Here is a 14,352-nt window from a genome sequence, read left to right as displayed (position 1 = left end):
ATAGCCGGACCTAAAAACGTTTAAATAGGAAGCGTCCCGCCTAGCCTAAGCGCTAAGGAACCTTCTATTAAACCTATACCTTTTACCGTAAAGTAGGTTATTAAGCGCTTTAAAGAGCTCAGGATAAGGCTTAATAGACCCGGAAATAGATTTTTATTATTTCGATTATATTTAAATTGACTATTAAGCTCCCGGTATCGGAATACTATAAAGGAAAAAAGGTAAAGCTTAAAGGGTTTTTAATTTAATTTAAAACCTATTTTTATTAATACTTAAATTAATTTATTAACGAAAAATCGAAAATAATTTTCGCGGTTATTAAATTTAAAGATAGGGCTCTTGCGTAGTTCGAGCTTATCTTCGACGACTATTATAAGTAAGAGCTAAAGGATTAAAAGAAGATTATTATAGAGTATTTCGAGAGCTATCGTACTTTTAAAGCTAAGTTTAAAGAGGTATTTAAGGAGTATAATAAAGTAAAGCGCGTATAAGGTAAACTCTTAAGTCTACGCTAAACACGCTCGGTAACCGACTATGCGGTTTAATTTAAAATAAATAGCCTATATAGCGCTATTAACGATAAAGGGTTAATGTAGCTCTTTTATTATAACTTTAAGGATAACATAAAGAATAAATTATATAAAGAATCGAGGCCCGATACTATTAATAAGTATATCGCTATAGCTATACGGATCGACGATCGGTAATTTAAGTATTATATAAAGAAAAATAAAGGTAACGGTAAAGGTAATTACAGTAATAGCTATAGGAAATACTTTAACGGTAATTGCTTTAACGATAGGCGTAAGCGGAGATACCTTAATACTAACTACTTCGGTATTATATATTTAGGACCGATAAACGTCGATACTATATAGTAATAGAGGCCGTAAAGCCGAGGCTAAAGTAAAAATAACTTTAAGTATTTTAACTACGGTAAAGTAAAATACTTTAAAAAGGACTGTAAGGCACTTAAACGGCTCGGATAGAAAAAGGAAATTATATTAATTACTATATCGAAGGAACTAAGGGTTATAGAGGTAGTAATTATCGAATATTAATAAGGTGGAGCGGTAAGCTCTAAGGAAAAAGATTTTTAGATATAAGCCTTACGGGATTAAATAGTATAGATTACTACAGAAGTTACTACGGAAGTTACTAAAGATAAGGGTTTTATATAAAAACTTACTAAATAAACGATACTAAAAAGGTAACATAGTAAGCCCGGAATTACTATTTTATAAAATATATTATAACTTATAAAGCTTTTATATAAAAGTTTAAAAGAGTATTAGAAAAGTAAAAAGGTCGTTAGTATCGGGATCGCAAAGTTATTAAAAAATACGCTAATATTTATATAGTATATATCCTATAAAGGAAATACAATATAGCTTTATTTTAAGTATCCGGAATATTAGAAAATACGTTAGTTTTAATATATTATATACAGATATATAAAGTATTATTAAAATAAAGCGCTATACGGCTATTAGCCGGTACGTAAGGTAAGTAAAAAGGGTAAGTTATAGTTAATTAGAAAGACTATAGCCCGGTAAGAAAAAACTTAATAGAAGGACCTAAATAACTATATTTTATAAAAGGTTTAGGACTTAATTAAACTAAAAGATAGCCTTTAAGTAATATAAATTATATTAAAATATATAAAGTATTACGTTAAATATATAAACGGTTAAAATATAAATAATAATATATATTTATAGGAGGAAATAATACTAAGATAGTATTAAAGCCTAAACTACGCTATATATTTATAGGAAAAAGTTAAGCGATATTATTAAATTAAAACGCTTAAAATTAAATAAAAAAACCGTTATCGAACGTAAATATAAAAAAATACTAAAGATGGAAAATAAAAGGAAGCTAGGTAAATATAATTAAAAGACTTTATATTATTAATTAACCTAAAGTAAAAAAATACTTTTAAATAATATAACCGTTTAAGAAACGACTTACGGCTTTTCACGAAAGCCATTAACCTTTAACGGATTACGAACGGTATTTTCGAAAGTATCGGCGTAAAGTAAAAGTATAAAATAATGACCCGGTATTCGTTAGCGAAGTTATTACTGTATAAAGAGAAAGTAAAAAAAATAAACGCTTTTAAATTATTATACGATAAAAGGATTTTTAAGTAATAATATTAGTAAATAGTAGTATAAAGATAAACTTAATTTCGCTATAGTTCGTATACTAAACCTATATACTATAAAAGAAAAAAATAAATAAATGATTATATAAAGATTATTTTCTACGTAAAAAGTCTATAGAAAAATACTATCTTTAAATATTATAGTCGAAAGAAAAATAATATTAATTATATTTAATATTATAAATATAAAACCCTTAAAGGATATAATCCTAAAGTAACTATAATATAAAAACTATAATTTAAATATCGATTAAAGGGATAATAATTACTTATAATTAAAATTTTTTTAAAAATATTTAATTAACGATAGAAAATTAAAAGTATATATAAAGTAAAGTATAAGATAAATACCTTTTATAGTACTACCGTAAAAAGTATAAAAAATAATAATATATTTTATCGATATAGGCGGTAAAATCGAAAAAATAGGGTTAACGACGTTAATAGAAATATCGGAAATTAATAAATACGCTTACTATAATAATATAGAAAAAAGCGAGAAAAAAGCGGTACCGGTAGAATATCAAAGATACTTAGCCTTTATAGTTAAATATTTAAAAGGGTTTCTAAAGTAAGGACCGTAGGATTATAAAATTAAATTAAAAATAAAGAATTAAATTATAATTATTTAAGGTTTACTATATTAATAATAAATAAAGTAAGGAGCTACGGAAGTACTTAAAGGAAAATTTAAAAAAAAAATATATTAAGGAATTTATATTATTAGTAAAATACTTTATATTTTTCGTATTAAAGAAGGATAATAACTTATAATTATATATAAATTATTATTAATTAAATAATAAAACGGTAAAAAATAATTATTTATTACTATTAATATTTAGGTTATAAAGTTAATTAATAAAAGCGCAATACTTTATATATTTAAATATACCTATTAAATACGTTTATATACGGATTAAAGAAAGAAATAAATAAAAAATAGCGTTTCGTATACTCTATAGTTATTTCGAGTATTTCGTAGTATTATTTAAATTAATTAATACGCCTATAATGTTTTAATCTCTCGTTAATTATACGATATAAAAGTACCTTAATAAAATAATAATATATTATTTCGACAACGTTTTTATTTATTTACGTACTTTAAAAAAGTATAAATAATATATATAAAAGATACTCGACGCGCTATACAGAGCCGGACTTTTAATTAATAAAGAAAAAAGCGAGTTTTACGTATAAAAAATAATATATTTAAGATATTTAATATTATTAAGTAAGGTTTATATAAAGCTTAAAAAAATTACGGTAATTAAAGATTAACTTACGCCGTAATTATAAATATACGTTAAAGAATTTTTAAGGTTTATAAACTTTTATTAAATATTTATTTAAAGCTATATAGGTATTATAAAGCTATTTAATTATTTAATTAAAAAAGATATAGAATTCCGGTAAGGGTAAGAAAAAGAGTAGGCCTTTTAGAAGCTAAAAGAAATTATTTCAAAGGATTTAATATTTAAATTACTAAACCCTAATCGATTATTCGAGGTCGAAGTAAATATATTAAATTATACGATAGGTAAATAATTAAAATAATAAAATAATAACGGTAAGTTATACCTAATAATTTTCTTTTTAAAGAAATTTAAAAAAAATATATTAAAATTATTTAATTTATAATAAAGAACTACTTACTATTATTAAAGTATTCGAAAAGTAAAAGCTATATTTTAATAATATTAAATACGAAATATAGGTTTATATAGATTATAAGAATCTACGGTATTTTACTATTACGAAAGTCTTTAATATATAATAAATACGATAATTAAAGTGTTTTTCGGAATTTAATTTCTAAATTAATTATAAGAAGGGTTCGGAGAACGCTAAAATAAATATATTTAGCCGGCGAGCCGACTATTATAAAGATATACCTAAAGAGTTATTATTATTACTTAAAGAGGCGCCCGATAATACCTTTAAGTATATATTATAGCTATAAATAAAGTATTATATAGTATATTGCGAAAAAGCTATTTTTAATAAATATTAAAAGAAATTAAATAACGATATTATAAAATAATATTAGTAGAAAAAGCTAGAACTATAAGGTATTTAAAAAAATAATTAAGAAAAACTATAGTATAAGAATCGAGTATACGTAAGGTTAAGTAATAAAACGGTATTAATAATAGAGATTTACGTATTAAAGTTTAGAGGATATATAAATATTATTAAAACTATAAAAAAAATTAAGTAGTACTTTAATTAATTAAAGATTAAAAACGACGTTAAGGAAATTATTTAATTATATTATATATACGAAAGAACGAAAGTTACGAAATATAAGCCCTATAGATTTTTAAAGTTATTATTAATAGTAAAACGGTTATAAAGTTTAATTATAATAAACTTTATTATTATATTATTAAAATCTAAAGATACGGTAATTAATATTAAATATAATAATATATTAATAGTAATCGATAGGCTTATTAAATAAATATATTTCTTACCTTATAAAAAAACCTAATCGGTAAAATAATTAACGGATATAATATTACGGTATATTATATTAATATATATATAGTTAAAGGAATTTATTATAAATCGCGATATTAAATTTATATCGAAGTTTTAAAAAATATTAATAACGAAGCTAAAGGTAATAAATAAAGCGTCTTTAGCCTACTACCCTTAAACGGACGGTTAAACGGAACGGCTTAATTAAATTATAAAATAATATTTACAGAATTATATTAATTTCGAATAAAACGACTAAGTTAAATTATTACCTATAGTATAATTAATATATAATATATTACTAACCGAAACGATTAAAGCTATACCGTTCTTTACGAATTTCGGTTACGAAATAGATTTACGGTAAAGACTTACGGTTAAGGTACTTAAGGTTAGGGTTAAGGTAAATAAAATATATATATTTTACGGTAAGTTTAAATAAGAACTGGAATTTATAAAGGAAAAGATACGGAAATACTATAATATTAAAAGGCTCGAAGGACCTTGCTTTAAAAGAGAAAATATAATATTTCTTTTTATACGTAATTTACGTATTAAAAGATTTAGTAAGAAGCTAAACTATAGGAAAGTAGGACTATTTAAAGTTAAAAGGAAGATATCGGAGATAGTATTCGAATTAAAGTTATTTAGTACAATACGTTTATAGTTATATACCTTTTATATTTTACTTTTAGAACCCGTACTATACGTAAAAAAGGTTAAAATGTAGGTAGTAGCGGAGGACGAAGAAGAAGAATATAATATAGAAGAAATACTAGATTTATGGTTTAATAAAGGCTAATTAAAGTATTTAGTTAGTTAATTAAAATACCCGGCTATAAATAATTTGTAAGAACTATAGGTATACCTTAACTACTTAAATAAATAAAAAGAATTTTATTAACGATATCCGGACTAACTAAAATCTAAATAAGTAAAAAGACCTAGCCCCGGCTTATAGCTAAATAGCTATAAGATAGAGCTAAAAGAACCTCGATAGGAATCGAACCTACGCTTTCGACATAGTAATCGACGTGCTATATACTATACTACGAGGTTAGAAGGTATAAAGGAAACTAAATATAAATAATACTACGCGCTTTAGGTACCTCGGGAAGTAAAAAGCGTATTATTAATAGTATTTAACGAGGCTAGAAAGGAAGGACCGGCTATACCTAGATTTAAAGAAAAGTTAGGCGGCTAGTTAAAGCCTAAGGCAAGATTTAAGAAGGAGAAGCTAAGCGGGATAAACGCGGAAAACTCTGCCGGAGAATAGCTCCGGGGATTCGGAGAGGCGGGGGCCGGAGGAAATAAAAAAGCGTTACTAGGCGGTAAAGTAAACTATACGGCTAGCGCGGCTTCCTCCTACTTAATACGCTTTAGCTCTTTTATATTATTAAGGCTATAAGAGACGGCCGTAGCTATTCGCTTAAACTATATTTATTTCTATAGGCGTAAATAGTTAATCTTTTAATTTAAGGTAGCGCGCTAGGACTTAACTTTTATTATTTCTATCTTTATTTAATTATATTAAGTAATAACCTTACGGAACTATTAAACGGATAATCTATAAGCGTTATAAAAAAATTAATTATACTATATATAAATAGCGTAATATTTAGAAACGGAGAAAAAGATTTTATAAAAGAAACTACGTTTCTCGTAAAAGGAGTAAATATACTTTATAATAGTAGTAAATTATAGTACTAAAGTAAGTAGCTTATCTCGATTTACTATTTTCGAGTACAGAGATTTAGTACCGGATTACGCCTTACTTATATAGTTAGATATTATAAAGTATAGGGAAATAAGGGAAAAAGGAGAGAATTTATAAATATTAGTAGACGTAGGAAAGTAGGCTAGGCCGACGGGATTTCGGCCTGGGAAGAAAAGCGTTATATTACGGCTTAATACTTAGTAGGGCATAAAGCGTATTACGGACTAATCGTTAATATATAAGTAAGGACTAATTAAAATAAAATTAGTAAGATCGAAGATCGATCTAAAAAAGCTAACTTTAAAGGTAATAGTATCGATAAAATCGAGGGTCGAGTTAATCGATCTAAAACAGTACTAGGCTTAGCGTAAGAACTATATATATAGAGGAACTAGCTAGCGTAAATAGATAGTTCCGTAGTATATAATATAAATTATAATTATTATTATTAAACTATTATAATTAAGATAAGCTATTATTATATATTACTTAGTTATACCGAACTAAGATTATTTAGAAGTGCCTTTAACTAGTATTCCTTTTAGAGGTTCTGGATAGGGGTTCGTCACATCTAATTACCTTTAGCATCTCGCATTTTGCAGACTGCTCGCGAGCTTTAGCACTATAGCATTTGCCTATATTTAATTGGACGTCCCCTAACTTCCTTAATAATTAGCTAGGCGCCTCCGCTCCAGTAACCGCAGTCCCTAAACACTGCTGATTTAAGCTATCGTATTGCCTCTAAGGCCCTATAATATATAGGGCTTAAATACACTATAAAATCCATAAATAAAAGTTATATTTTAATATAATACTTTAAAGTAAAACGTAAAATCCTATAACGTATATTATTAGTAAGTCGTATATATTAGTAAGTTACGTACTTTCTAGCGCGACGCGTCTTTATTGCACTTTACATTAAATTTTTATACAATCTAATATACCTTTTATTTTAAAGGAAGTAAGGGTAATCTTAGCCCTCAAAGCTTTTTAAAAGGAAAAAAAATTAAGCCTTAGAGCCGTAGCTATGCTCTATAATATACTATTATTAACCCTCCGCGACCGACGCGCTAGCCGGCTTACACAACGCAATATTACGCTTAGTATAAAAAAGCTTACTTAATTAAAAGAGAAAGTTATTGTCTAATATATTATTAAGCTATATACGTAATCTTTTTCACCTAGATTACGTAGTATAGAAGATATAGCTAATTAATTACTACGTATTTATAATACGCCCTCTATTAGTAAGCTTTAAATATATCGATTTATTAAATGCTAGTTAGAGCTCCGTATACGTTTTATACGTAAATACGACTATTAAAGGGCTAAGTACGAAGATCTAAAAGTTAATAGTAAATTATTACGTTTCTACGAAATACTAAAGCTAAATACGGTATTATAAATAATAATATTTATAACTTTAACGAGACTAGGTTTATAATAAATATTATTTTCGCGGGTATAGTAGTTACGACTTCGGACGGCTTTAATAAAGTAAAACTAGCCTAGCCTAATAACCGCGAATAAGTAATAGTAATTTAAAAAGTTAATACTTTCGGTTAAACTATCCTTCCTTTTATTATTTTAATTATATAATATTATTTTATTAATTAATATATCGAGTATAATTTTATATTTACCTAACGTATTATAATTATCGATAATAATTAAATTATTAATCCGGTAGCTTTAAATTGAATTAAATACTTTAATTACTATACGGCGGTCCGGATAAAAAGCTAATAATAGTTATTACTCCTTAACGGCTATAAAAGTTACTATTTAACCGAATTTAAAAACTATTATTAATAAAATAATATTATTACGCTTTATATACCTTTATATTCTTAATATTACCTTTAATTACTCGATATCGGCTATTTTAGACTATTAAAGTAAGCGTACGGCCGCTAGATCGAAGAATTAATATATATATATATTAATTATATAAATATACTTAAATTCCTTTATACTTTCCGCGAGGCTTTCTTCACTTCTATAACGGAGAAAAATATATAGGGTAGCTTTACAGGTACTAGCTTTATACTATACGATTTAAAGAGGATACTTTTTAAGCTAAATATAAAGCTTTATATACTAATACCCTTATCTTTAAGGCTAGGCACGGTACTCCCTTAGCTCTCCTAAATACTATATAATGTTATAACCTTAGTGCAGGACGGTTATGGGGCCGCGGGAATAGGGGCTAATCAAGAAAACGTATAAGGAAGCCAATTACAGTGAGGGACGAGTAATTAGTATAATTAGGGTACTAAGCAAACTAAGTAGAGTAATTAGTATAATTAAGGCACTAAGCAGACTAAGCAGAGGGAATTAGTGGCCTTAGGAGACGGGTTACGGCTTAGCATAAGGACTATATATATGGAGGAACTAGCTAGTGTAGATAGACAGTTCCGTAGTACATAATATAAATTATAATCGTTAGTATTTAAACTATTATAATAGAGATAAGCTATTATTATATACTATTTAGCTGTACCGAACTAGGATTATTCAAAAGTACGTTTAATTAATATCCTTTTCAAAGGTTCTAGATAGGGGTTCGTTATATATAACTTTCGAGAAACTACTTTATAGTTAAAGCTTATTAAAACTAGGATATTAAACTACTAAAGTAGCTCTCTAATATTTATATTAGTTACTATAGATCGATTAACTAAAGGTACGATAACTGTAATATACGAGGTAGCTCTTTTACGTATAGAGCTCTCGGTACTGCAAAAGGCTAATAAGGTACTTAGTAAGAGATAAAGAGCTGAAAAAAAATACGTATAAGGCTTAGAGGGTTACTTGCCGTATAAAAAGTATAGGATCTACTAGATTAAAAAGCTGTAGGTAAGTAAGTAATCTAGGAAAATCGATAAAGTAGTAGTAGTATAGAGGGGTTTCGTACGAAGACTTAGTGCTATAGTATATGCGGCAAGCTTAGCTATAATATATATACTTACTAGAAGGCTGCAGAATTATCTAATTTAGCTATTTCTAATATAATTATAGTTAATTTCTAATGTTAGTATATTATAATAGAGGGTAATTATAGTAGGGTAGTAGAAAGTGCGCGACCTACTAATATACACGACTTACTAATAATATATGTTATTTATTAAACGCTTTTTACTAGCTTATATTAACGGTAATATCTTTTTAATATTACGGCTTAATACTTAGTAGGGCGCGGAGTCTACTACAGACTAATTATTAGTATTGGAGTAAGGACTAATTAGAATAGGGTTAATAGAATTAAGGATCGATCTAGAAGAGTTAACCCCAAAAGGAATAGTATTAATAAAATCGATAGTTAAGTCTATCGATCCAAGACAGTACTAGGCTTAATATAGGGTCTATATATATAAAGGAGCTAGCTAACGTAGATCGATAATTCCGTAGTATGTAATTCGCGCTTATATTTACGGTATTTTATATTTATATTAAAATATTTTGTTATGCACTATTTAGCTACACCGAACTAATTATTAGAAGCTACCTTTAACCCGTATCCCTTTCAGAGGTTCTGTATAGGAGTTTGTTATATCTAGATAGTTTTAATATCTTCCTCGGTATATTTAGCTATTATTAACTTAAAGTAATAAAAAAAAACTAGAAAAAAAGCTTTATTTTTAGTTTCTATAGGTGAAATATAAAGTATATGTTAATATTAGGGGGCTTTCGGAGGTCCAGGGTTATAGAAGATTTAATGTGAGTAGATGGCTTGGGTAGTTTAAACCTACCTGGGCCACATCTATATGTGGTTCACTTTTTTGTCATTTAACCAACACTATTAAGTTGCACCGAACCAGGATTATTCAGAAGTGCTTTCGACTAGTATCCCTTTTAGAGGTTCTGAATAGGGGTTCGTCACATAAATATAACCGTTATAATCCTTATTATCGAAAAGTTATGGCCATATATAGGCCGAAGGGCCCTGTAGTAGTAGAGCACCTTAGCGCTCACGGCGCAGCGTAACTTGCGACACAGTACCAGTAGCTTACTTCTGGTATTGCAAACTGTTTCTACTTTTTGGCGGTCGACCAAAACCTTAAATATGGAGACTTTGCCTCTTCGACTCGCTCCTTCATTCTTCGCTGTTCTTTACATCCCCCTACGAGCGAACGATACCTGGTACAACTACGAATACAGCATGATGTTGGTAATGTCTTTTCAGGAACCACTTTCCGTCATTTTGGCTAGAGCCGGCATCGTAGGTCTTACCGTTGCCCAAGCGCTCAAGCGATAGAGTATTACTTTTACAGAATAGCTAGCATATGTTGCGTGACCTATTTTCTGAAATGTCTCGCCACTTCAGGTCTTTCTACTCTATCTGGCACTTGACATTCCTTCTCAGACCTATGATTCAGGTGTTCAGGGGTAGTGGGCAAGGTGCCCACGTGACCTGGCGACTTGGAATTCCGTCTTTGACGGGCGGGGCTGCTTTGTCGCGTCTAACGATTTACGTCATTACTTCTACAAGTCTAACGACGAGCCATTGCACAATTCGCATCACAGCTACATCTTGCGACTTGCGCTAGCCCGATACCACATAATTCCTTCGACTCACAATGTGCGGCAGATATGCCATGGCCCTAGTAAGCCTCAACACCTATACCCACCCACCCCAACCCCTTCCCACCGGCCGGTGCGACCCCCTTCACTAACCAATTCATCAAGCGGCCCTCCCAAGTCCGCCGAATGCTCCAAAACGACTATGACCTCCAGGTCGATGACACCCCCGCCGACGAAGGCGACGGCGCCCCCCGCCAATCTTACAACTTTGCCCCAGGCTACAACGGGGTAGTCTACCGCGCCGACGCCGGTGCTGGTCATAATTATCACCAGGCACTGGATGAACCACAAGAACAAGACTCCTCCCCCACCCCAGCCTTCAAACTCCAATCCATGAAATGGGGCCTCATCCCCTCCTGGATCAAATCCAGCCCCTCCTTTCCCTCTACCCTCAAAACAATAAACTGCCGCGACGACTCTCTCGCCCAATCAGGGGGTATGTGGGCGAGCATGAAGTCCAAAAAGAGGTGCGTGGTTATTGCGCAGGGGTTTTACGAGTGGCTTCAGAAAGGCAAGGAAAAGATTCCGCATTATGTCAAGAGGAAAGATGGGAAGTTGATGCTTTTGGCTGGCTTGTGGGATTGTGCTTCTCTCCCGCCGCTGAATGGAGAGGGGGAGGGGGAGACAAGGAAGGTGTGGAGTTATACTATTATCACCACTTCGTCGAATGATCAGTTGAGGTTCTTGCATGACAGGATGCCTGTTATTCTTGACGCGGAGTCGGAGAGGTTGAGGGTTTGGTTGGATTTGGGGAGGAGGGAGTGGAGTAAGGAGTTGCAGGGGGTGTTGAGGCCGTATGAGGGGGAGCTGGAGGTTTATCCTGTTAGTAAGGAGGTGGGCAAGGTTGGGAATGACGATGCTGTTTTTGTAGTGCCGGTGGGGAGTAGGGAGAATAAGGGGAATATTGAGAATTTCTTTGCGAATGCTGCGGCGAAGAGTAAGAAGAGGGAGCCGTTGAAAGGGGAGGTGGAGGTGGAGATGGTGGGTGGGGGGAAAGAGGTGAAGAGTGTGGAGGAGGTGAAGAGGGAGGATGAGGAGGGGATGGGGGTTGTAGTGACAGATGGAAAGCAAGGGGTGAAAAGAGAAGCGGAGGATCATGCGGAAGAGGAGCCACCGGGTAAGAAAGTGAAAGAGGAGGGTTCACCAAGCAAGAATGTCAAAGAAGAGGGGCCGGTGAAGTGGGAGTCGCCTGTCAAAGATAGACCAAAGATCAGTGCGACGAGTAACAAGCACACGAGGAGCCCAGAGAAGAAGAAGGGCAAGGTTGCGCCAGCGGGGGCAGGAAGTCAGAAGATTACAAAGTTCTTTGGGAATAGTGCCTAGAGGTTTGGGCCATATTCAGAATCAGGGTTGACCAACAAGCTGAGCCTTTGCTTCTTGCAATCAGAGAATCAGCCCGCACATTCTGATACAACAGGCACGTTCGTTCAAGTCTAACATCTATGGTACTCTTTTGACTGCGACTCGTGTATAGAACTTCAACGCTGATGAGGTAGCCACTTCACGAAATGCCGCCTCCGAGCCCGAAGCAGTAGGGACCGGCGAAGTGGAGACTCAGCGCCGATCCTTCAGCGGGACTGGGGGCAAGGCGGACCGGCCAGCCCGGGACGGGAAGAACCAGGCCGCCCTCAGGAGCAAGCTTGAAACAAAGTCAATGCATGTTTCCTTGAAAATTTCATCATTCAAAATGCCTCATGATGTCGTGTCGCTGCCTGTAGTGGGACTATGTACATATCCATCATTTGACCTATGCCGCGCTTAGCAGGTGAACACCTTGGGTCCTGGGACGGTGTAGGACTGGAGGTTGTTGTAGATCTGCCCTGAAAGTCAGCATCCGGTTTTCTATCAATACCAACACCGAGACTTACGTTGGCTGTGTATCCGGGGTCGGTAGCCTTGAAAGCGCCAGGGATCTTAACCGTGGGACTTGGGCTGGAGTTTCCACCACCGGAAACGTTGATTTGCGCGCAGCTGATATAGAATTGGGGGGTTGAGCCTGGATTGTGTATGGCGAGGGATTGGATGCGGAGGAGGTACTCTCCGTTGGGGATGCACCTGGGCAGGTTGGCTTGGTAGGATGCTGTGAAGATGGGATGTTAGCATGCTGATGAGCTAAGGTAGTATGAAAACCAAAACGACGTACATCTCATTGGCCAGGATGATTGGCCGCCATTGATGGTCGGGCCCCAATCGTAGATCTTGAACCATTCACCGGATCCGTCGTAGTCTTTAACTGAGCCAGGCGCCTTCGACATGTAGCTGAAAGAAGGTTAGCTGTTATATCCAGTCCGAAGATGACGGCATTTCATACAGAGAAATAGGTCCTTGGTGGTACACAGCTTGATCAGTGTAAAAGGTCACCGAGTCTCCAGCCTTAACATTGACAACACTGGTGCTAGCACCTGAGGCTCCTCCGACATTGCAACGGAGGTTGTTGTCTGACAGGCTGGTCACTGGCGAGTTGTGGTTGTTGTTCTTGCGAATGTGTTCGAAGACGCCGAACTTTGTTGAGCCAACACCGAACTGTTGGAAGATATAGTGGGCTGAGACATCAGCAACACCCAGCGTAAGGGCAGTAACAATGGGGAAGACCTTCATGTTGATGGTATCAAAGATGAACTAGAGAAATTTCAACCAAAGTGCTAGGTGTTTGGTCTTGAGATCCTAAACTAGCTGATTAGGACACAGCTTTGCCAGTATACCAGTATATAAAGAAGTACAAGACGGCCATTTCAATCACTGCGGATAACGTTGGGCCGCAAATGCCGGGTTGAAAGGATCAGAGAGAGTATATGAAACGGCCCGTCTGTGGCCATGAAGGGAGTCTTTAGCTGTCCATGCCATCGCGATGAGCCAGTCAAAGCTGCAGACGAAGTTAGCAATCCAGGAAAACTGCGTCGTCGAGGATGGGTGACAAATGAGGTTGTGTGTGCCCCAGATTGTCTGTCAAATGAGAAGCTGGATGGCCAATATCAACCCACACGTTTTGATGGAGACCATTGATGCCGTGCTCTGATACTCTTGTCTGCAACCTGAGTGCCGAACACTGGCTGAGATAGAGCTCTAACAGATGAGAGCTATCGATTTGACTTGGCTACCCATCGAATGAGGAACTCATCACTCCTAGCTGAAATCATGAATCTCTGTCTACGAACTGAAAAACACTTGCAGCCGACGAATATCTGCTTGCATATCTGCAGATATAGCGATCTGGTGTCCTTGAAGCTGGAGCAAAAATGGCGGAGACAAGCATCCGGTCTAAAACAGGCAGAGAGGTGGTTCCTTCCCCAGACTCGAGACTGCACTGAGGTCACGGGACATGCGCAGGCAGAACAAGCAATGCAGAGAATGCAATCCGGCAGTCAGGTCACGGGAGCTAGCTTGACAGTTGCAC

The 14,352-nt window shown here is 33.6% G+C and overlaps 2 protein-coding genes and 1 non-coding gene across 3 annotated transcripts; 1 reads left to right on the top strand and 2 right to left on the bottom strand.

The window, feature by feature from the left end:
* Nucleotides 1-5,645: 5,645 nt before the first annotated feature.
* QC763_0063320 lies at nucleotides 5,646-5,716 on the bottom strand. Its single transcript has one exon. It is a non-coding gene; the product is annotated as a tRNA-OTHER (tRNA).
* A 4,697-nt stretch (nucleotides 5,717-10,413) lies between these two features.
* Nucleotides 10,414-12,737, top strand: QC763_000260 (uncharacterized protein). The gene is made up of 2 exons (XM_062905067.1): nucleotides 10,414-10,981; nucleotides 11,064-12,737. The coding sequence occupies exons 1-2, from the start codon at nucleotides 10,955-10,957 to the stop codon at nucleotides 12,279-12,281; spliced, it is 1,245 nt and encodes a 414-aa protein (XP_062765485.1). The 5' UTR covers nucleotides 10,414-10,954; the 3' UTR covers nucleotides 12,282-12,737.
* QC763_000270 (uncharacterized protein) lies at nucleotides 12,515-14,350 on the bottom strand. The gene is made up of 5 exons (XM_062905069.1): nucleotides 14,128-14,350; nucleotides 13,270-14,052; nucleotides 13,102-13,217; nucleotides 12,827-13,038; nucleotides 12,515-12,773 (listed from the first exon to the last, which is right to left on the bottom strand). Exons 2-5 carry the CDS (start codon nucleotides 13,554-13,556, stop codon nucleotides 12,717-12,719), a joined length of 672 nt encoding a protein of 223 aa, XP_062765484.1. The 5' UTR covers nucleotides 13,557-14,052; nucleotides 14,128-14,350; the 3' UTR covers nucleotides 12,515-12,716.
* Nucleotides 14,351-14,352: the final 2 nt, after the last annotated feature.

The sequence above is a fragment of the Podospora pseudopauciseta genome, chromosome 4, assembly GCF_035222475.1.
Source record: "Podospora pseudopauciseta strain CBS 411.78 chromosome 4, whole genome shotgun sequence".
Lineage (NCBI taxonomy): Eukaryota > Fungi > Ascomycota > Sordariomycetes > Sordariales > Podosporaceae > Podospora > Podospora pseudopauciseta.
Note: the sequence above shows the minus strand (reverse complement) of the source record. Positions and strands in the feature narration are given on the sequence as shown.

Coding starts and splice junctions, on each gene's coding strand:
- QC763_000260 (XM_062905067.1), top strand. CDS start 10,955: ATGTGCGGCAGATATGCCATGGCCCTA. Junction 10,982..11,063: donor GCAGATATGCCATGGCCCTA/GTAAGCCTCAAC, acceptor CAATTCATCAAG/CGGCCCTCCCAAGTCCGCCG.
- QC763_000270 (XM_062905069.1), bottom strand. CDS start 13,556: ATGAAGGTCTTCCCCATTGTTACTGCCCTTACGCTGGGTGTTGCTGAT. Junction 13,039..13,101: donor ATCATCCTGGCCAATGAGAT/GTACGTCGTTTT, acceptor CCATCTTCACAG/CATCCTACCAAGCCAACCTG. Junction 12,774..12,826: donor ACCCCGGATACACAGCCAAC/GTAAGTCTCGGT, acceptor CTTTCAGGGCAG/ATCTACAACAACCTCCAGTC.